The sequence below is a fragment of the Aquila chrysaetos genome, chromosome 3, assembly GCF_900496995.4.
Source record: "Aquila chrysaetos chrysaetos chromosome 3, bAquChr1.4, whole genome shotgun sequence".
Taxonomy (NCBI): domain Eukaryota; kingdom Metazoa; phylum Chordata; class Aves; order Accipitriformes; family Accipitridae; genus Aquila; species Aquila chrysaetos.
Genome location: NC_044006.1, coordinates 42,068,782 through 42,091,156, shown reverse-complemented (window position 1 = coordinate 42,091,156; position 22,375 = coordinate 42,068,782). Strand labels below are relative to the sequence as shown.

General features: G+C 43.0%; 1 protein-coding gene across 1 annotated transcript in view; it reads left to right on the top strand.

Annotated features, from left to right (window-relative positions):
- Positions 1 to 647: 647 nt before the first annotated feature.
- SNX10 (sorting nexin 10) overlaps positions 648 to 22,375 on the top strand; it is a 37,383-nt gene continuing 15,655 nt past the window's right edge. The window contains exons 1-2 of the mRNA XM_030009860.2: positions 648 to 839; positions 17,513 to 17,568. Of these exons, the coding sequence (XP_029865720.1) occupies positions 17,545 to 17,568 (24 nt within the window). The 5' untranslated portion in view covers positions 648 to 839; positions 17,513 to 17,544. The remainder of the gene's footprint in view (positions 840 to 17,512; positions 17,569 to 22,375) is intronic.

The following is a 22,375-nucleotide window of genomic DNA, read 5'->3' as shown; positions in this document are numbered from 1 at the left end:
ACAACTAGCAATCAAAGACGTGACTTAGGTAATATACACAAAACCATTAAGGAACAAAATTACTGGTATTTTAGTTTCCTGAGGAAATAAACCTTCAGAAGAGATTTTATTTCTCCTAAAAAAAAAATTAATTAAAAAATTAATTGGATTTAACAATTTCTATATATATATATATATATATTCCCCCCCCCCCCCCCCACTTAACTAAAAGGCTCCTAGCCCCACCTTTTTTGGAGCAAAGCCATTCTTTCCACCCCCGGGTTTCCAGAGCACAGGCGGAGAACACAGGGCTTAAAAATTAAGTAACCCCCTCGGCACCCGGCGGAAAGGTCCGGCCCGGGCCGAGGCTCTGCCCCCGCCTCCCCACCGCCCACCCACTGCCCGTCCCCCCCCCCCCCGCCCGCCTCCGCCGGCGCCGGGGGGTGGCGGTGGGCGGGGCGGGGCAGCGCGGCCCCGCCCACTGCTGGTGACGCGCCGCCTCCTCCCGGCCTACGGGCGGCGGCGGGAGCGGCGGCGCTGGGGCTCTGCGCGGTCGGCGGCGAGCGGTGAGCGGGGCGGCGGCGGCGGCGGGCGGGTGTCAGCCCCTCCGGCCTCCCGAGGGGCTCGGGGGAGCGCCGTCCCGGCCGCGGCACCGGAGCGGTCGTCGGTGCAGCGGCGGAGGAGCCCGCCGGGCGCCCGGGGAGGGCTCGCTCGGGCTGTGTGCGTGCGTCTGCAGCCGCGAACGGCGGGGCGGCTGGGCGGGAGTAGAGCCGTCCTGCCCCGGTCTCCGGGTGACTGTGAGGCGCCGCCTGAGCGCGTTAAAACACCCCGGGGTTTAGGCAGCGGCTTGGAAAGCCCAGGTAGGAACGGGGAGCCCGGCGGCGGGCGGGGGGGCTTGGCTCCTCCCCGCCTTTTAAAGCGCGTTTGTTCCCCTGGTCTTTGCTGTAGGCGCCCGTCTGTGATTTACAGCTGTGTAAGTGACTACTCCTGGTAACGATTAACACCAGGCAGTCAGAAAATTTGGTTTAAATAATGATTAATCTTGTTTTGAACGGCGGCTTTTTGTTTTGCTGAAGCGAGCCCGTCACCTTTGGCGGCTATGATCTTTATGTGGATGTGCAAAAGATCTGCACGTATGCATGCTATATTATTATTATGTATATACATTATATAATCATGCATGTTATTGTGTATAATAATACATAAATATATAACGTGTACCATATAACGTATATCATGATGTAATTTTGTACTTAATACATGGTATTTGTTGTCCCTCTTTGTTAGTCAGGAGACTGCTGCCGCCTTATTTTTAAATTCTGTGTGTTATTGAAGTTAAGCGGCCTGAGCGTTTTCAGGTACATATGAAGAAAACACAGTATGCAATTAAAACTGACCGATTTATAAACCAGAGGAGGTTCCAGTGATTGAGTTGCCGGGTTTGCCTTGGGCCACGGACTGGAATTAAGCACAGAGCTGCACGTGGGCAGCTGCCTGCGCTTTTCCGTGGAACACCCGTGTTTGCTCGTTGTCTCGCACCCACTCGCTGGGATCGCCCTATAGAGACATGCAGTCGCCATCGGATGGGCGCGACAGGCCGGGTGTTCTCGCAGCCCCTTCGAGGATGTGGCAATTTTAGGTAAATATTGCCTAATTTCCGCTAGCAGCGGTGAAAAGGTAAAGGCAGACAGAGGTGTGGAGCCAGGCCACTGAGGATCAGGGTCTGGCCCCACTCGGGTGCGTTGGAAGCTCCCACCTGGCACGTGCCCACGTCACCCGTTGCCCAAGGAAAACTGCAGCTTGAGTTTTTGTTTCCCACTCTGCTTCTCACACTGACAGGAAATAGCTCAAGTGAAGAGGATGGGGAAAACTGAAACTAAAAGTAATGTGAGGCAGAGCTTTCCTGAATGGCACAAACAGGACTTCCTTTAGAAAAATGGAAATACCAATGTTTTCTTTGTGTAGAGGAAGAAAATAATATTTATGTATACTTCAGTCTAGGGTGTAACGCTATGTTTATAATGCTTGACTTGAAATCCAGAAGTCTCTTGTTTGTCATGTATGTTTTGTATTGAATCTAAGAAGTATTTACCTTTTAATGAATTTCAATTTAAAGAACTTACATTGGTGCAGCATGCCTGCATTCATATACTTTTAAGGGCTTATAATACATGTGAGCTTTATTATAGGTTATTATGATTTTAGATCTTATTTGCAAAATAATTATTTAAGTGTTTTTTTTTTTAAAGAAGAAAAACGTTCTGAAAATATTACTACTAAGGTACTAACAACATGATCTCTCCAATGCTATAGTGTAGTTAGAAGACAGTAGCACCTAGAAGCCTCATCCAGTTACTTGTGCCCCATGGTAGGAGCTGTGCAAATATAGGCAAAAAGGCAGTCCCTGGTCCCAGAGGGCTTATGGAATAGAAAACAGGACACTATTTGTGAATGTAGAGCAAAATAGGTGTTTAACTGAGTACCTCCAAATGTTCATACAAGTGGCAAAACCATTATAAATTATATTGGTATCATGGTTCCTCTTTTGTTTATGTCTCTATAGTTTAACTGCAGTTAACTGTTATCAGCGGAGCTACTGGAATTAAAGATTGGTGCTTCTATACCATTGCAAAACAGCAGTTGCCAGCTTGCAGATGCTCTTTCCTAAAATTAGCTGGTTTGTGATAGAATCTGCTGCAATAGTTTTTACGTTTGAATAAGACAGTGATTTATTTGAATGGTGCAGGTTTGGTGGGTTTTTTGTTTGTTTGGGTTTTTTTGTGTTCCATGAAATAGTGCCTAGATCCTACTTCAACAGACCTTCAGTTTTCTGGTTTTCCCTTGTTGCCTGCCTTGCAGGCAGAGCTGGGTAAACATCGCCTTTACTCTTCAAAGCCTCTCCCTTTCATCTTTTAATACACTTAGGAGTTGTTTTCAGCTATGCTTTTCCACACTGACTCCTGAAGAACAGCTGTTCTGAAGGCAGCACCTTTTACCAGCCCCGGTGTACCTGCTTAAGCTACCTACCTCTGCGGTCGCTGCATGCCCACGGTGCTGTGATGCTTTCAGTGTACGGGTCGGACATCAGCGGTGCCCTGCTGTGCTGCAGACTCCGAGCCTCCTGGGATTTCCCTTCCCAAGCACGGTGCCGTACAGAGCGAAAACCACTGGGGATTTGGGTCAAACTGAGTAATTCTCAGGCATAAGAGGAGGTGGAGCATTAAATCAAGCCAGCAGTTGGTAAACGTGTTGTGATGTGGCTTCTCTGGGTGAACTGTCACCATCTAGCCAGGACTGGTGGTGTGGCTGATGTGAGGTAGTAGCGCTGGACAGATGAGGACTAGAACATAGTAAGGGTGAAGGCTACGTTCCTAGAAATTTTTACAGAGCTCACGCTACTGCTGCACATGAATCTCTTACAAAATAGCTTCTCCCGCCCAGAGAAGGTTGTGGCGGTCATAATTTTGAAGCTTCCTGCTTCCTGTTCCTAGTTAAGCAACCCTAGAGCACCTCTCCTTGGTGCTTCCCTCCATCCCCTTGATGCTTATTGCCTCCGCCGTAGAGCAGCGTTGCCTTTGGCCTGAGGGGCTGCACCGGCTGGTACCAAATGTGCTTGCTGCAGTGTGGTGTTTCCCTCTGCTGGCCCTTCTGCTGGTGCTCTGATCCTGTGGGGTGAAAGATGCTGCCAGGAATATTGATACAGAAGTTGGGCCCTTCTGACTGGAATGGGCTGAATCAATCTTGCAGCCCTATTTTAGTCAATTTTTGCTCGGTACTTTTCCTAATAACTATAATTTCAGGCAACTGCAACCTTCTCTGCTTTTATCATACAATTTTGTAATTTCTCCATATGAAAGAAGGAAACACTTCTCTGGCAGGGTGATTTAAAAAAAACCCAAACAAAACAAACAACATGCTATAATAAATCCCAAAGCAAAAAAGGTTGTGAACATTTGCTCCACGGCATGGACTGCTGGAGGTGTTCCTTGTTTCCTGGGAGTAGGTAGGTAGGATAGGACAGGTTACAAATTCAGTGTATCATATCTCTGTAATGTATCACATGGATCTAACTTCCATGCATGTGGTATGTAGTATGCCTAAGCTTTTGGCTTTTGTAAGCAGAGAAGTAAAAGAGATGTGGTTAATTTAGGATATTGTGATTTTTCTTTCTTTCTTGTTAAACATTTTTGAGATAATAAAAAGATGCAAAAATAACTCAGCAACTTTTTTGTTCTTCTGATACTAAAAATACTAAGAGGAAAAAACAGCTATGTGTCCTACAGGAATTTCCTGACTTCTTGTCAGGGTAACTCTTGGGATAGAGAAGCAAATCATGCTATAGTTGCTCATTGACTACAGGGAACTACATGCACAAGTCTGGTGTATAGTATTTTGGCTCTGGATCTGTTTATTTGTAGCATTCCTTGCTAAATCTCTACACAGTACAGCTTGAGTGTGGGTTGGTTGCCTGGATGTGGGTGACCTGTGCCTTTCAAGGGGGCTGTCCAAGGGGATCCAGGACATCTGTGTGAGGCTGGCATCATGACACATGACCGCCGCCGCCTTGGGCAGCAGCTGAAGGTAAGAAAGACACCTTGTGAGCATCCGCAAAGACGCTGAACATTTATGTTCCGCTATCTGAATCCTACTTGTCCAGATTTCTGCAGAGCAGGGGGGGCAGTGGGAGATTTAACGGAACATAATCCAATAATGTAATCACAAATGTTCCTGCATTTCCCACCATGTTCCTCCAGTGATCCTCTTTCAACTTGGAGAACTTCAAAATAGTATTTCTCTTCTTCAGGTCTAATTAGTGATATGCCTTCACAGAATCCTTAAATGTCCTCAGGGCTTCTGGTCTCGGAAACCAGTTTCCTTTCAGACTTTGCTGGGCACATTCTCCACAGAGTGTGTGCTAAAGGAGTCAGTAGCCCACGCTGTCTGCCAGTCTCTCTGCTGGCCCTATACTCGCTCCCCTACTACACTCACTCCTTCAGTATTTAGGGGACAGTTGCGTAAATAACATACATCCTACATTCTTGCTTGTTTTCTTCTGTTTTGGTGAAAGCCTGCAGTTTAAGAGGGTATGTCTTGGGATGGGTGCTGTGCAGGTGTTGCTCAGGATGTCCGTACACCAGCACTGCACATTGTCTCACTGGCACCTCAGCACAGGTTATTTCAAAATGTCTACCAGTATGGCAGACAAATTCATCAATAGACATGAACCTTGCAAAAACCTTTACAACTCTGCATCGCCCTGTGGGCCCAGCCCAAAAGGAAGGACTTGATTGGTTTGAAAGGAGTTTCTCTTTGCTCCAGCATCTTCGGTGACTGGTGTTACAGATTGCCACAGAGTCGTTTGGCAGGCTGCATACTGATGAGTTTCATTTGTTTAAGAACAAAGAAACCAACAATGATTTTGTTATGGGTAAGTAAAAAGAGAACGAGAATGCAATTTACTTTCCGTGCCTGGTTTTGTGGTAAGAAGGAATTCCTTTTTCTTGGTATTTAAAGGTTTTGTGGCTTAAGAAAATTACTCCTTCCCATTCTTCTCTGCCAGAGTTGCCTAGGAGGATACACTCACTCATAGGTAAACTACTCTTCAAAGCAAAACGGATGTTTTACTCCTGTAGCAAAGCATCTGTTTTACTATGGACTTGACAATGAGTAATATACCCTGACCTCTGTGTGTGTGCTGCCAACACATCCTTCAAGTTCAAGTTCCTGCCCCTCCTTTCCCTCAGGGAAGCCCTAACTGCTCGCCTACCTTGTTCCACGTGTACAACAACAGTCACCGGGTTATAACTTTGTGCCTTCTAATAGTCTCGTTGTTTTAATTGCGTAATGGTGATGTGTGGTTTTAAATTAGTCATAACTTTGGTTTTAATGAGATTTTCAGCTGTCTTCCCAGAGGGGAAGGCTTTGTTTTCGCAAGAGTGGCGTGCCTCTTCCCAGAAGAAATGAATTTCTACTATTGAGGCATGAAAAGGTGAGGTAGTAAGGGGTGTGTTGGGGAGCGGTTACATGGAGAAGGGAAATAGTTGTGAGTCTCGGGTGCTGGAGGGCATTTTGATAATGCCAGAGCCTATGATGTGCCGGGCATTCGCATGTATAAATAGTCTCATCGGCGCGTAGTGTCGTTGTGATCATGCTTGCTTTGAGGACAGCTAAATGTAATAGCCTTGGCTCTCATGGCATGGAGCAGCACAGTCTGAAGATACCCTCACATGTCTCCAGACATGTGAAGTGATGAGACTGGTGTTTAATGGCTGTGACACCAGTTGGTCTGCTCCCCAAGAATTTATGAATACATTGCATTTGTTATGTCTGTCTGGTCAAGGTGAAAATTGGTTGCGGTATGACTATTTGGAGTTGAATCAACAGGGCTCTTGGGGAGACAGGAAGGCAAATCACTCATTCCAGATGTGATAAAGCCCCTTGTCTCCCCCTCTGTGGGTGGATGAAGGTGGGGGTTGCTGTGAAGATGGTGGGGAAGGCAGCCAGGTGGCTGGCCCAAACAGTCCTTCCACCTCCCAGACCATGAAATTAGGTTTGGACAGTAAGATCCAAGAATCAGAGAGGATTTATAACCAAAATATCCCATTGGGGATTTTGTGAAGAACTGTTTGACACATGTAAATACTTCTGCAGAAATGAAGCCTTCCTAATCGACTGCTATTTCGCTCATCTCCACAGGTAGATTTGGAAGGAAGATCTGTTTGACCTGCTAGCCAGGAAAAGGATGTCTACACTGGGTGTGTAGTGCAAGGCTAAATCTTAGGGTAGGGGTGCAAGATCTTCTCCCAGCTGAGGTCTTTTTGCTGAGCTTTTCACAGCTGTATCACAGGGGTTTAATGCGAACCCTGGTATGTAGGTGTTAATAGTTCAGGTCAGCTTGCAAAGAAAGCATCTTGACCTTCTCAGGAAAACTACCCTTCAATACATGCACCAAACCTTGTAACTAATGCAAGGTAACTGTAAACAGTATTTGGAGTACGGTAGACTACTTTTAAGAAAACACAAAGGCAGTCTTCAGGCTTCAGTCCACAGACAAATTTTGCCTTCCTTTTTGCCATTACATATTTGAATTTAAATACAAGATTTGAAAAATAATATTAATATGCTGTACTATAGCATATGTGCATAAGCAATGATTCTCTTTCAAAAATGATTCTTCCATATTCTCCAGGCTCTCCAGAGCCACAGATCAGTTTGTCCAAGGCAAGTTTTGCACATTAAATATCTTTTATTAGAGTAACATGTCTGCTTGAAAAAATACGGCTTTGGGATATACGGCCTCTGAAATATTGTCAAATATACTTCTCATCTCTCGTACAAGGCACCATCTCTGCCTACAGCACTGTCTTGCTGATATCAGCTCTTAGACCATGACAGTAACAAGCACTAGCATGTTTCTGAACACTGCAGAATTATTTTGACCACCTGAGGATCACTAGAGCTTCTATCATTCTAACTTTGGGTGGTAATTGACTTGTCCTAGACATCTGAATGTAAGTCTGTTGGCAGTGTGGAAAGTGATAATTGGGTTCAGTGCATATGACTACCCCTTCACTGGACTTCTAGCAAAGCTTAATTCTAAGGACGCTGTCTTTTCCCCATAAGCTTAGCTAAACTAGGTAACTTTCAAACCTTGAATAGCCTTATTCTCTCTTTAATGCACATGAAATTCTGGTCTTCAGCAGTCAGTTAATAGCTAGCTCTTCCAGTTGCAAAGGTTGCATTGTTTTTAGGCTAGATGGCAACCATTCTCCTTCCTGTTCTCCTGCTAGATCAATAAGACAGACCCTGTCAAGGACAGCACTATCCTTATAGAGTGCTTTCCAAGTATGTAAAACACTTGCCTATATATAAAGTGCTGCAGGATTTGAAACTCACCTATAAAGCAGAATGCATCATCAGTAATGGTTATTTCCATCTCTGTTGGCCATAGTGACCCAACTGCATCAGTTCTGCAGAAAAGTTACTGCCAATGTCTGAGTAGGCTGGATACCTGCAGTGGGGCTTTCCTCTAGAGGCTTCCAGCTGCAGAGGATGTGTGGTGCGGTAACTGGTACCTTCTGCTCCCACCTCATCTGGGCCGTTCGTTTTGCCGAGTTGCCTTGATCGCAGTTGTGTTCTGAGACGCATGCGTAGCCCTGGACTGAAAAGCTATCATCTGCGCAGCATTGTTGTGTTTCTGCAAAACGGTGGGGCTGGAGAGGATCTTTTGGTGGTTGTCAGGTCTCATCAGCCGCCTGATGGATGTTTATTACGGATTTGCCTGTAGGACCACAAAGTAGGATTTCAAATACATCCATACATAATGTGTAGGTTTCAACTGGTTTAGCTAAAAGTGTGATTATATAAATTGACACTTGTTCTAAGACTGGATTGTGCTTTTTTTTGGCCTGAAGCACATATACTTAAGTGAACAACAGTAACTTAAACCAGTTTCATCTTGGTCCGTTGTTTCCATAGGCTTGTAATACAGTCTGAACTGACCAGATTGAAAATGAATTTAAATCTGTGCATTCTGCTCAGTTAGGCAGCACCTGCTCCAGTCGGAAGTCTCTCTCCTGCTAAAGGCAGAAAAAGTCCTTCAGATTACTTAGTGGTCTGCTTGAATTCATTGTTGGAAAAATATCATGTGGGTTTGGGCACCATGAAAGCAAGGTGTGGGCCACATTTGTCCTGCAGGCATGAAGTTTTCTACCTTTGCTCCTCTTGCTGCTTGACCATGAGCCAGCATTTGTTCCAGGCTGGCTGGTGACTCCTTTGACTCGGCTGTGATGGCAGAGCAGTCAAACCCAAGTGCTGCTTTTCTTCTCATCCTCCCATTTTTATGTGTTTGTCATGTCTCCTGCTGTTCTCTCACAACTTCTGAAAAGAGTTTTCCATACTGGAAATCTGCCTCCTGTGCTGAGAGTTGGCCAAGGGCTGATGCTAGTCTTACAAAGTCATGGTGCAACAGTGGGGTCTGTAACTGGGGTGAAAGGAACCAAAATCACATCTTAACATTTAGTGGGCACAAAAGAAATGAGAAGCAGAAAATCCAGGGATATGGATAAATCACTGATTTTCAGCCTGACTTTCTTATTGGTCAGTCTCATGAAAAGTTTCTCCTGCCAAAAGCTGTTTGCTCCTCAGAATTGTCTGCTTTAGTAATGAATAACACTATTTAGAAGCTACTTACTTCCAGAATATTGTTTTCATGCCACTGCCACAGGCTAGCTTAGAAGGAGAACAAAGCCTGTTGAACAAGCAAGCTGCCCCCATTGAAATCACCGTTAATGCATTCTTAAATGGTTAATTTAACTGTTGATAGATCCAGCTTGTAAACTACTGCAATATACAGGTGCAGTTACACAGATGCAGCACCAGTAGGTTTCTGCCATAATGACGGGCCATCTGATGCGTTCTTCAGGGGAGGAGAGCCCAGAAGAGTGAAGTGCCACTGTGTGAGAGACTGGGTGGTTGATCCAGCTGGACCATTGTAATGATCCCTCATGGGCTTGGTCAACTTAAAAGGCCCAAGAAACACAGCAGTTTGAACGCAGTTGATCAAAATGCTTGGTGAGCGTGCTGTATTGACTGCAATATTTCCTATCTTCCCCACTGTTTTTGAGCTGCAGTTACAGAGGCTGCTTAGTATCGATCTGTCTCAGGACGTTATTACTTAACTATTCATTTTATTTTTGATGGTATCTGTGCTCGGTCTTTCCGAGCCATCTCCCCAGACACATATCACGAGACTGGGACTTCTAATTCTGTGGTTGTGGCTGAGACTATTGCTTTTGCTTCACTTTCCTCTCTGGGGACAAGACCAAGCACTAGCAATTCCTAGATGGGACCAGGTGGGGCATCACAAAAATAGCTGTTTTGGTAGAATAAGGAAATTCGCAGCAGGAAGAACGCCAAGCTAAAACATGTAGTGCTATGTAACAACAATTCAAGCAGGAGAGAAAAAGCTTAACATAAATTAAAAGCGTTTGAAATGAGCAAAAAATGAGAAATTTCTGGCACATGAGACTAAAAATATTCCAGGGGGTGAGTCAGAAAGGAAAGGGTCAGGTGATGCCAGCCTCTGCTTTTGAGAGACAGAGAAAGAAATGTTGCAATAAGCCTGCATGGCATTTGCTGACTTTTGCTTTGCTTACTCTGCAGGAAAGATAGAGCAGCCATCGGCCCTTCTTTCCCCATGCTAAGTAAAAGTTAGTTATTACAGAGAGATACCTTAGGGAAGATAATATTTTTAGGGCAGCTTAATTCAATTTAATGCAATGAAATATTTAATTCCTGTAAGAAACATGAAGTTTTGGAAGAAAGAAGAACATACGTTCTCTGAACATAAACCCTCCTTCAGAAGCAACATTTAAGATTTTTCTTAGGATTTTAATCAGTGTTCGGAAATTACTTTAGTCTTTATTTACAAATCCCTTCTTTTTGGTTTGTAAGCCAGCTTGTAAAAGCAATAGCTAGCTAATGTGATGTTTTTAACTGTCATATAAAAATATCTAGGGGTGGCTTATCTCTCTGTGGGTGATTTTTATATGGCTGGTTCTCATTGGTGTGTCTAGTAAGATGTGTGTATGGTTTGTATGTGCACAACACATACATATTCAGTCGTCATTTTTGTAACTGTACAGAACTTTGACCTGGAAAATACTCAGGTACTATGTGAGCAAGTGGTTTTAGCCTGGAAATTACTTGCTTCTTTCCCTTTGTTTTCAAAGGTAGTTTTACTGCCAGTGGTATGCCCTATTTATATAAGTATTGGTAAGAAGTCTAGTGCTTATCCAGTATTTTCCATGTCGAGTATGGCTATAGTTGAGAAATGATTGAACTTGCCAGATTGCCAAGGTTGTTGCTGATTCTGAAATGGATTTCTCTTAGCTCAAGGGATCTCAAAAGTTCTCTGGAGCAAGCACGCTTACTGAGACTTAATTTTGGAGGTCACCAGTGCTTCCTTTCAAACACTGCCTCATCCCTTTGTTGGCCTTCTGAAAATGTCCTAGCAACAAAACCACAATTATTTACGCTACAAAATCATTTAGTGTAGTTTAAGCTACTTACTATGCACTGTAATATTTGCAAAGAGTTAGCAAAGGCAGGCTCATGTGGCAGACCAGCTTGACAGGCTGCCTGGAGAGCACAGGAGCCAGAGCTGCAGGGGAATTTTGAGTGGTCCCCAGGTTGTCTGCAGAAGCTGTGGCAAGCATGAGTTCTGAGTAATAACTAATTACCATGATGAGGGCTGACATGTACTGTTCTTTCAGTGTCTTGACCCAGAATTACCGTTCTCTAGCTGTTGCCTAAGAGCCCGATCTGCCAGCATTAGCCTTACCGGTATTTTCTAATGGGAAAAAACCAAAGTAATAGTTGCTCTGAGATCAGCAACCCACTGAAACTGCAGAATATACATGAAGTCCTTTGGTTGAGCATACATCTGCACTTTGAGACTGCAAAAAAAAAAAAAAAAAAAAGAGGAGAGTGAAGAAACATCCAATGCTCTCATACTGTGAATAGATTTCTTAGTGCTTCTTCCTTGTTTATCTTTAGGCTTTTAGAGGTTTCAGAGGGGCTTGGCATGTGAGTCGTGCTGCTGTCCAGCAAAATGGTATTAAGTTGATGCAATTTGAAGTGTGGTGTATTACCACTGTAATTGGAAATCTGTGACCTGCACCTGACACCGCGATCCATGTCATGTATATATTCTGGAGGGGAGAGGGAAATTCGTATGTTTGATTAATGCTTTGATTTTCACGTTCCTCTGAAATGAATGACAATTTCTTAAATTTTTTTAAATGGATTGAATTCATTGTCTTGATAATACAGGTCTCAATAGCTAGGAAGATTGCAGCAAAAGGGAATGTCTGGTTGGGGAAAAACAATAACATAGTGTTTAAAGAGGAGCTGTCTTAATTCTGGTGGCTATAAACAAACATTTAGCAACCAAATGGAGTGAAATCCTGTAGGAAAAGAGTAATTAACTAAGTATCTTGCCAGCAGTGGCTGGAAATTGGAATTTCAAGTGCAGCTGGAAAGGCATGATCTTTGGCAGTGCGTTTCTACGTAGCATTGTCGTTGGAGGGAAGGTCCATGAATCCTGACGGTGATTTGGAAAGGTCTTGTTCTTTTAAAAGCAACTTAGGTGGTGTCCTCGTTTCCTGCTCAGCAGCAAAGTGATTCTGCTGCTACTGTAATATAACACTGATGAAGCAGGTACCTTGAGTCTGGAAAGTGAGATGGATTTGCTGAAGGGGTACTTTATTTTATTGATGTCACTAAGCGGTCTGCAGACATCTGTGTGTTGTGCAGAGTTAAGATGAGAATGCTTATGTATTTCATACTTTTCTCACTTCTAACAAGCCGACCCTTACGGTGATTTGCTGAGGGAAGGCGAGGTGGGTAACCAGCAGGGTTGATGAAAGAAGGAAAGATATTCTGTGACCTGCACAGTCTAGTTTCAGTCCTCACTGTCCTTTTCATGGACAGTGAGGGACACAAGGGAACTCATGACTCCTCTGATGACCGCGGTTGGGTTGACCCCAGTATTAAACTGGACCAGGTGGAGTAGAAGGCATCTGCTTATGCTGAGGCTGAGTTACTCTGGATTGAGTGGAAGTCCCTGCTTGGGGAACAGCATCTGAATAAGATTCTTTCCATCAACAAGCACAGTGGTTCTGTGATGGCCACGTACCCAATTCCTGTAAATGCCGGACTGTGTTATGCTGTGGTCAATTTGGCATCACAGAATGGTACATTTAATGTGTATAAATGTATGCTGCCTATATATAGTTTTCACATTATTTTCTTCAAAACTTGGGAATAAGCTCTCAAAGCTTTGCCTGTTTCTTATACTCTGAGGTTCTGCTATGAGTCACCATCCAAGTCTCTGCTGAACTAGATGGACATTTCTGTTGATATATACAGTATGGCTGTTCTTATGACTTTAGGGAGTTTTGTTTCATAAATAAGTTAACATTGCTTTCTGCTCCTTGTTATCCTTTCTTTTGAAACCTATAATAATATTTCATCTATAATTCTGACTTAGTGAATTTACTAAATGGGGCTTTAGCTCCCTTATTTCCTACCTTCCTGCAACAGCACTGGCACAGACATCTCTCAGGTCCTCCCCTTCACATAGGAGTTGCAGCAGACACTCTTTCCCCAGCAGTGATGCTCCCTGCCAGTGACTGACCTTTCAGAATTAGTCCAGGACCTGAGGCTTCTGCACATACAATCTGTACTCCCCAAAATAAATTCGCATTATCCTATCCTGAATCTAAGTACTACTTATGTTTTAGTATGGGATTATTTGAGTTTATTATAGCCTTTTTTGAACTCTCCAAAGTTAGCATCTTCTTTTAGCACAGCTCCATTCTTCATATCTCTGCATGGCTCCCCTCTGCCCTATCACTAGCATGTATATTTTCCTTACAAATCCATATGGATCCATTTCAGGTACATAGTGAGGTTGGGTGCACACAGGTGTGTTGTGTCATAGTGAACTCCATGTACGGATGCAGCTGAACTTTCTACAGGCTGTAGGTTAAAATTCTTGTAACATTTTATGTCAGTGTTAAGGTAAGAAAAATCTAAAATATGGGAAAGATCTTTTAGGTATTTAGAGGTTTAATTGTGATCTCTCTCTTGGTCACATTGAAGCCTTGAAAAAAAGTTTCATTTGATACTGATGATGGGAACAACCTTGAAAGTGCAGCTGAGGACTTTGCTTGTGACTGGATAGGACTTTCAATCATCGCCGAGGTCTGAAAATAAATCACTCTTCCCCATTAAAGCTTGAAGGTAGTCATTTAGTTACATGCTTAGAAATAACCAGAGGTGTGTGGATGGATAATTCTTGAGCCAAAGATCAGCATTTGTTGCTTGAGGGGAAACACTGGCCACGTGGAATCTATGAGCACTCCCAGAGCAGACAAGAGCATTGCATAGGCCACTGCCCAGCAATGAGTGAAATCACAAAACTTTAGTGCAACTAAACACAGCTACTAGTGAGGCAGCTGGGAGGGCTCGCATTTGTTTGTGCTCTTATAGCAAGTGTCATGGTTTTTGTCTGTGGTACTGCTTGAGTTTTCATCTTTCAGTTTGGGAATGTGGGGGAGAAGTTACTTCCTCCTTTAAGATAAAAAGGGTGTTCCTACATGATAAAAGGGTATTCCCCTAGTAATATTAATTAATCTTTTTAAATTAAGTTTTTAAAATATAAAATGAACTCTAAAATATGAAATAAAATATAATATTTAATAGTATTTCTCTATTATCCTCAAGAAGAGAAGAGCACTGCAGTTTATCTATTATCCCTAAGAAAAGCACTGCAGTACTTGGGTTTGGTTCCCCCTCCGCCGATTTTTTTGTTTGTTTGTTTGGGTTTTTTTTTGGTTTTTTTTTTGGTTTTTGTTTTTTTTGTTAGGCTATGGGAGGCATGGCAAGTCATCCTATGTAATCTTTTTGCTTTTGGGTTGTTGTTGTTGGCAGTTGTGGAGCTGTTCCCTGGCAGTTTCATTGGTTATGCAATTAAGAACTGTCAAAAATATGTACTGCAAGGAGCAGGTATTATATTAAGTATATGAAACTAAGTAATAATAATAAAAAAGTCTTCAGTCTGATAATAGATCAGAAGCAGAACAAAAACTTACTCTAAGCAATGTTTGGTTTTTGTTTTGTTTTGGTTTTTTTTTTTTTTTTTTTTTCCCCCCAGTCACAGCAGAAAGCATTTTATCAAAAGTACAGATCTACAACTGACTTTGTTGATTCTTTTTCCCAGCACTGGTGCATTTCTCTGTCAGTGGAAATTTTTTTTATGAGTAAAAAGACCAGCAACCTTCTGTTTGTCTTCTGAAGGCGGCTTCTCTCTGTCACTGATATTTTGGGTAGGGTTTTTCTACAGATAAAAAGACACCTTCTTAAGCAGACAGTTGAACTGTCTGCTTCACTGGCTTCTGCATGTGTTAAAGAAGTCCCCAAATATGTCTTGCTACCAGACAGAGTACTGCATTCAGTATGTTTGCAAGTGGCTGCAGAGTGACAGGGGCAATCTTGGACTTGAAGTCAGTGGAAAAGGTAGCTTTGGTGGGCTTGTTTCCCTTTTTTTTTTTTTTTTAATTACTTGATGAAGAAAAGGATGTATTTTAAATATTTTAGGAAGGGTTTTGGTGCTGAAATATTAATTTGCATCATTAAATATTTAAAATTGCAATGGCTGTTTGGAGTTTAGACTGTTCTTTCTAACCTGCACCAGCACATAACTCGGTTGTTAGGAAAACAGATGACAAAATGAAATGTGTTATTTCAGCCCTGTCATTCACTAATAGTGTCAGGAATGAGATATTTTGGGCTTGCATAATTTCTTACTTACATCAGTTAAGAGACAGGAGAGAGAGAGGCTGCAGAATCTGATAGAAGATATATAACTAAAAAAAAAAATATTGAATTAACATTTTAAAACAAAACAAAAAAACCACAACACATTCCACCAGAGCAGAAAGGGGGGAAAAAAACCCCAAAACGATATAGGTTTACAACTGTACCCAATGGCGAGAGATAACAGACAGAATCCTTCTAACAGCCTGAGCCCTGCAGAGTGTTTTCTGTGGTGTGGCTTGTGCTCTCCTGAGAGGTAAAAGTCATTTATCTCCACCAAAAGGAAAGCTTCTAACATACTTCTGTATTAACAGCAGTTACACCTGATGAGCCAAATTCTTGCCCCCTCCCCCCTCGCAGAGCTGCTTGGTGCTGCTGAGCTTGTGCAGCAAGAAGTGTCCGAGTGGTCTTCTACGCCTTCAGCCCAGAGCATATATGCAAGTTAGGCATAAACACATTGAATAAAAAAAGAAAGGTTTTGGGAAGTGTGTTTTCAATATTCCTCTGTGCTTTTATCAGCGCCATCCTAGCTGCAGAAGTGAAATGGTGGCCTTATCTTTATAGAGACGGGAACCGTACTGGTGGCACTGTTCAGGATATCTGAAGTCCCGTGTATGGACAATTTCTATTTGGAGACAGAGCATCCTATTTTGATATAACTGATTTTACAGAAATTTGACAAAGATGTGTTTGTTCCAAAATAATTTCCTGGTTGAAGAAATATATGCGTGCTTATCTTTGTGCTCTGTTTTATTAGAATAGTTAGAGTTGTAATTTGAAAGTTAGGTGTGTTTGTAAGAGGCATTGGGCAGGGGTGGGCTGTTCAGGAGTCCTTAGCTGGGTTTGACCTGAATACATAGTTGTATAATAACAAGAGTGGCTCCAAGCTCTGTATCACTAAACCTTAGCAAACCACCTCCAGAAACGTAGCCATGTGCCTTCCCTAGTCGCATGTGAACATTTTGCAGCCAGCTGACAACAGCTGCTGGGGATTGCCAAAGCAAGCTGCAAATTAACCTTTTTCAGTGCAAGGTACCTGCCCAGAGGGATGCGCGGGAGGATTTTGCTTAGCTTCTCCCGCTCGAGTGGCATCCATCCTGACTGTGGCACCAGTGTAGGGAGTTGTACTCCTGGGGTGCAGGAGGGATCCTGCTCGGGTCCTCTTGGTTTGGAAAGAGGAGGCTGACTTTTACCAGCTGAGGAGGCAGTGGGATGTTTTTGTAGGTGGGGGTCAGTGCGGGTGTTAGCTGGCAGCGGCTGGCTGGCATGTGGGAGAGGTAAATGGGAAAGGCAAATCCTTTTCCCATGGAGGTTGTTTTTAGGCAGGCAGTGTGTATGTAAGCTAGCAAGTGAATAAAGCTGCCCTGCTCTTCCCATGTTGGTACCTGTCTTGAGCAAACTGGCTGGTTTATGGGACTGCAGAGGTAGTTAAAAATTTATTGGGATTTCCAGTGAAAGAGTAGATTTAAAACGTAAGTTAACGATGGGAATTTTTGATTTGGTCTAATTATACACTTCCCTACATGGAGGTTTTAAAGCCACAGATGGTGTGAAATTTAGCCTGAGTTTTAGGTAGCCTGCAGGATCCAAACAGTTTGTATCTCCGCTCATATCTCTGTTTCAGAGAAACGGTTGAGAGGGGCTTTTGATTCCGCTGACTCAGATGTTTTAGCATCTCTGGACCTCAGCTGCAGTCACGCAGACCTGTGCTTGGGTGCCTGGGAGCAAGGTGTGGGCAGCGCTGCCTCGGCTGTGTTTGTGCACTGGGGATACTGGCTGCGTGGAGCTGTTGGGTAGTGGGTGCAAGGATGAGCCCCTGGGCAGGTCTGGGAGCAATGACAAAAAGTGCTGAATTCCAGGGATGGACAGGCATCACTGGACTGTCATGTATGACAAATATCCCCAGAAGGGAACTAACCCAGTGCTTCTAAAATGGTTTTGTTGTTTGTTGTTTTGTTTTTTTGTTTGGGTTTGTTTTTTTTTTTTTAAATGAATGAATTCTTAGATATACTTAATGCAAACATGTTTCCTGGTAGATACGGCACTGAGCCTGGCTCTTTCCACTGTCTGCTAATGTCTAACAAAAGTGATAATGAACTTCAAATAACTATTAAATGTACTAAATGGCAACCTGTTTTGTTTTTTTCAGGTTGTTTTTCATTTTAATACAAACTGGTGAAGATGACACCAAAACATGAAAAACAAGTAAGTCATGTCTAAGGGTTAATAAAAAAAGATTCTAGTTTGGTGGTTGTGGATTGAATTTCACTAAGGTTCACATAGACCAGGAAAGGTTGGTTGTATTCTTCATGCTTTTAATTGCCAAGCTACAGAATATTGTGGAGTGATGCTATGCCAGTTCCTTCTGTTTAAAGCTTGATGGAAGAATCAAACATTCATTGGATCAGAGGGAAGTAAAGTGACTCTGTGCATAAGGGGCTCAGACACTGAGACAGGAGAGAAGGACTTGGATTTCAGTCTTCTCTCCATCAGTCTTCAGGTATTTTGTAGGATGTGATGGTTGGAGCTGGGTCTGAGCTCTGATTACCAGATGCATGGACCACAAGAATCACACTTGCACATTGACTTTTGCTCAGTCCCAATGAACATTTAAAAGTTTCAGACAAAGTAATTTGTTCAGCTGTTAGTCTCTTATCAGCCTTACTACTTGGCATGCGTGGAGTGAAGATGCCAACACTCCCAGCGTGAAAATCTCCATGTCCTTTGTGGTTGATCGTTTTACTAATAGGCGACCTGATGGGAAACTATTATGCTTGGAAGCTTTGTGGAAAATGACTCTTTGGGGGTTATTGACTAATCAGATGTGTAACAGTGGCACCATGGAGCATGAGGTTATCACCTGATATGGTCCTGAGCACAGAGATTTGAATTAAAATGCAGCTGGAATGATTAATGCAAATAATCATCCAATGTGAGATTATTTTTATTCCTCATCCTTGTGGTAGATTTTTTTTTCCCCCATATTAAAAATAGATGTTTCCATGTCAGATTTCTTATTTTCCTAATAGGAAAATGTTAGACTTCTCATAAACACAGTTTTTGTGGTCAAATTCTATATAGTAGAGCTTCTTGCTTATCCATGTCTCTGAGCAATCCATTACATTGTGCAGAAATATTTCCAACAGGAGAAAGGAGGTGGGGGGGAAGGGGGAGGGGAAGAAAAAAAAAAAAAAAGGAAGACTTCTTGTATTTGCTTCAGCTGCTTTTATGCTCTATTCTTCCTTTTGAGGCAAACCCAAATGGGAACATTTCAGTTTTCAGTTCTTGTGTCTACATGACCTCAGTGCTGCCCTTCTCCTCTGCTCTCAGCACTCGTGTTCTTTGCATAGGACTGTAACCATGAGGGAGTAGGTATAAACCAGGCTTAGGGGTCATTTTGGCCATTTTGTCATTTGTGTGACCCTAACTACTTGGACTGTTCCAGGCCTTGAGGACAGGGTAACAAAATGCCACTGGTGCCATGCCTAAACTGGCTGTTTTAGCCAGGAATTAAAAAGGTAGATCCAGCCAGAGGAGCTGCTCTGCTGATTCCTGCTTGTTTAGTTATGACTGCTTTGGGGGCAGATTTGAAGTTCTTCATGAGGATGTTTGGGCCAGCATGGCTGCTGGCATCCATATCAAAGCTATAGCACTAGCAGTTTGGATAGGAAATGTTTTGCTTATGAATTTAGCAGTTTCCAGGGAGAAAGAGTAAATGGAGATGCCACTTTTTCCAGTAGCTTTCTGTTGAGTCTATATTGTCCCCAGTGCAATAGGCCTCCACGACCAAGCTTGGACACTTTGAACTGTCAGCACTAAGTTCTGGTTTTGAGAGAATTGTTGCACTCAAGCATTACAGGACACATATTGTCCTTGAATGGGTGATAGACATGCGTGTATTGTGCCCCTCAATTAAAAACCAAACCAACACAACAAAACCAAACAAACCAAAAAAACGGAAAGTATATATAATGTGGCATAATGGCTAGATCTGCAATTCTGGAAAAACCAAGCAGAACTGGGCGGGGGAAGAAGACACCTTGAAAAGGATTGCAGCTGACAAAAGTAAAAAGTCCCTGAAACCTTGGCTTTCTTCAGGCTCTGCTTCGCATGTCGTATGGCTGGACTGCAATGCAGTCTTGTGACAAAAGATGAAGTTAGTCTTCACGTGGGCTGTGGGAGGAAGAGGTCAGCCTCACCTCCCCTAGGTGAAAAGTGCATTACTTGAAGATAAACATGGCTATTGAGAGTATCCTAATTTTTATAGCAAGACAGGGAGGGAAAGGAGTATATGTGGAGCAGAAAGGCAATTATTATCCAAAACTGCTGTAATCCGGTGACTGTTTGTGGACTGAGCATACAACAGCAATCTCCCAGAAGAATATTCTGCCACCTAACATTGCTTGGACCCTAACATAGCCTATATGTCAATATTAGCCTTTACAGGCCTACTTTTATAGGGATGGGGAGGCATAAGCACCTTTTCTGGCAGTGTATCTGCATCTATACTGGGCAGTTGGGGCTGCTTTGATTAAATCAGTATTTTTGTCCCAGTGGGGTCTTGTATCCTGGAGAAGGCTTAAAGGTCAAAAGAGGAGGGATAGTCTATGTGTGCAATGCCACTGTTTCAGAGCAGCAGAAACTGTAACGGGAATTGGGATTAAAACTTCCTGGATTCAAGATGTTTATAGGGGAAGTAACCATAGATCTTGAGAAAGTCTGTACATTTTTGGTTTTGTTTTCTAGTTGCTTAATGTTTGTCTTGCTTCATTCTGAACTTGGTATCAGTGTTCTTTGGTAAATAAAGGAAAAAAACCCAAACATCCAGTCTTCTGCTGAAATCCTGGTGTTTCAAATTGGAGCTGACATTGACTGTGTGTGAGGGCTGCAGTTTGGTGAGGTGCTCTACTGTACCACAGATCATTTTTACTCTTGGCTCAGTGATGTACTGCCTAGACACCTGCTTGCCACAGCATGCACAGCAGGTCTCCTTTGCTCTATAGGTAGAGTCTGAAGGGTGTTTCAGTTCTCACTGTTGAAACTCAGTGGCTATTTAATTGGAAATTAAAAGTGTACAGAGTTTTTTGTGTAAATCACGTGGTCTGGAATCATTTGCAGGGTAACCTGTAGCTAACCCACAGCATATCCAGTAGTAACTTTTAATCATAACGCTTTGGTATAATAGAGGTTGAAAGAAGCATTTTACTTCAAAGTTATTTTGATTCTGTACAAAGGAGAGGGTTACAGAAGGTTACTTGGAAATGGAGTAATTTGGGGAACCCGGACAAAAGTATGGGCAATGAGAAGCCAGTACGGCGGTGGATGAGAGGAAGCGGACCGAGGTTAGGTTATGAGTAAGCTACCTGCAGTTGTGACTCCTGGGGGCAGCAGTTGAAGGGAAGAGGAGAGCAGTGTCCCATCTGAAGCTTCCTGGTGTAATTCCTCTTCTTCCACTTGCAGGACTGATGCATTTAGTGCTCAGGAAAGAAAAGAAAGTATGTTTAGGAGAAGTGGTTGCAGCTCTGGGGAAGAGTGGGACACAGGGAAATAGGAGGCTGGGGAAGACAAAAACTTGGGAGAACGTAAGACTGGATATGAAAAGAAGTTACAGTGGGTCTGAAAGTATACTGTGTCTGTATATGTATGCTAAATATGATAGTGAGGCAGCTGGAAAAAACTCAGCCAAAAATGGTTTCCTCTCCTTTGTTCAGCACATTGCTCAGGATCTGCTCAGGAGGGGAATAACTTCCTCATGCCCCGCCCCAGCATTTTTATACAAGTAAAGGTATAACCCTCAGCTGGTAGAAGTGATTACAGTTCTGTTCATTTATTCCTCTTGTGCCATGGGGTTTGGCAGGGGGTTAAAAAGCTGCAGAGGAGAATCGGGCCTCCGGTACTCTTCAGTGAGGAAAGAAGCAGCAGAGCTGGTCGGAGCTTTTCAAATGGGATTTCTTTGGCAAGGTGCTCGTGACACACACCAAAAGCGTATCCAGCAATAATACAGAAAACACCCCTGTGACTAGGAGCTGGGCTAAGTGAGGTAAAACCGTGGGCTGTATCCAGCCATCAGGCCATGGGCTCCCCATCCCTGAAGCAGTACTGCCTGGAAATCAGCATGGTAAATGATTTATTCCAGACCATGAATGCCTCCCTGACATGTACAGGGTGCAATGACTGTTCAGGAAAAAAAAAATATCTTTTCCATTCAAGGATGTCATTGTTCTCCTGTCAATCTGTTGAAGGTTGCTGCTGGTGGCATGCTGAAGTGTGTGTGGTGGTGGGAGAAGACTTGGCTGAAGAGTAAATGTTTCTTTTCTGACATCTGTGGTTTGGTCATGGAGAAACACATATTGAGAGCTTTCTAGCTCAAGATTTTTTGATTTATGCAAAGTTGTACTAAAAAAGCATGTTATTTACCAGAGACACTGTCATTCCTCCCACAGTTGATTCCTGTACCTGGAGATCTTGTGCAGTGCCTTCCTCTTGGGGGACACACCATATCTACAGCTTAAAATGATGTGTTTTTCTTTAGCTGTGTCATTGTTTAAGTGGTTGGCTTAACTCTTTGGGTAAATAGCTTATTTAAGCAACTGAAGTAGGGCAGCCTATTCGTTTTTTGGGAAATAACAGGTAGTTAGGCACATTTTCAACCTTTCTATCCTAAAGAAACCTTTTCCATCCCAGTATGAACATACAGATTACCCGTTTTTCGTTTTTCAGGTTTTTTGGTTTAAACATGATATAAGTTTTCACATGGTCATCAGCTAAGGATACTTGGAAGCATGTAATTCTTTAGCCTCTTCCAGCTCCTGTTAGTGATGCCCAGTTACATGACAGTAATGCCCACAGGCCTCTCACACTCCTTCGGGATCCCTCTGAATTATTATATAAATGCAGGAATTAAAAGGAAACAGACTATATATGACAACTTCTATGACAAATACCCTATTTCATTGTCCCCCCAAAATGGGGAATTAGGCTCTGCAGTGTGGCTGTGTTGCTTCCTTGGGCA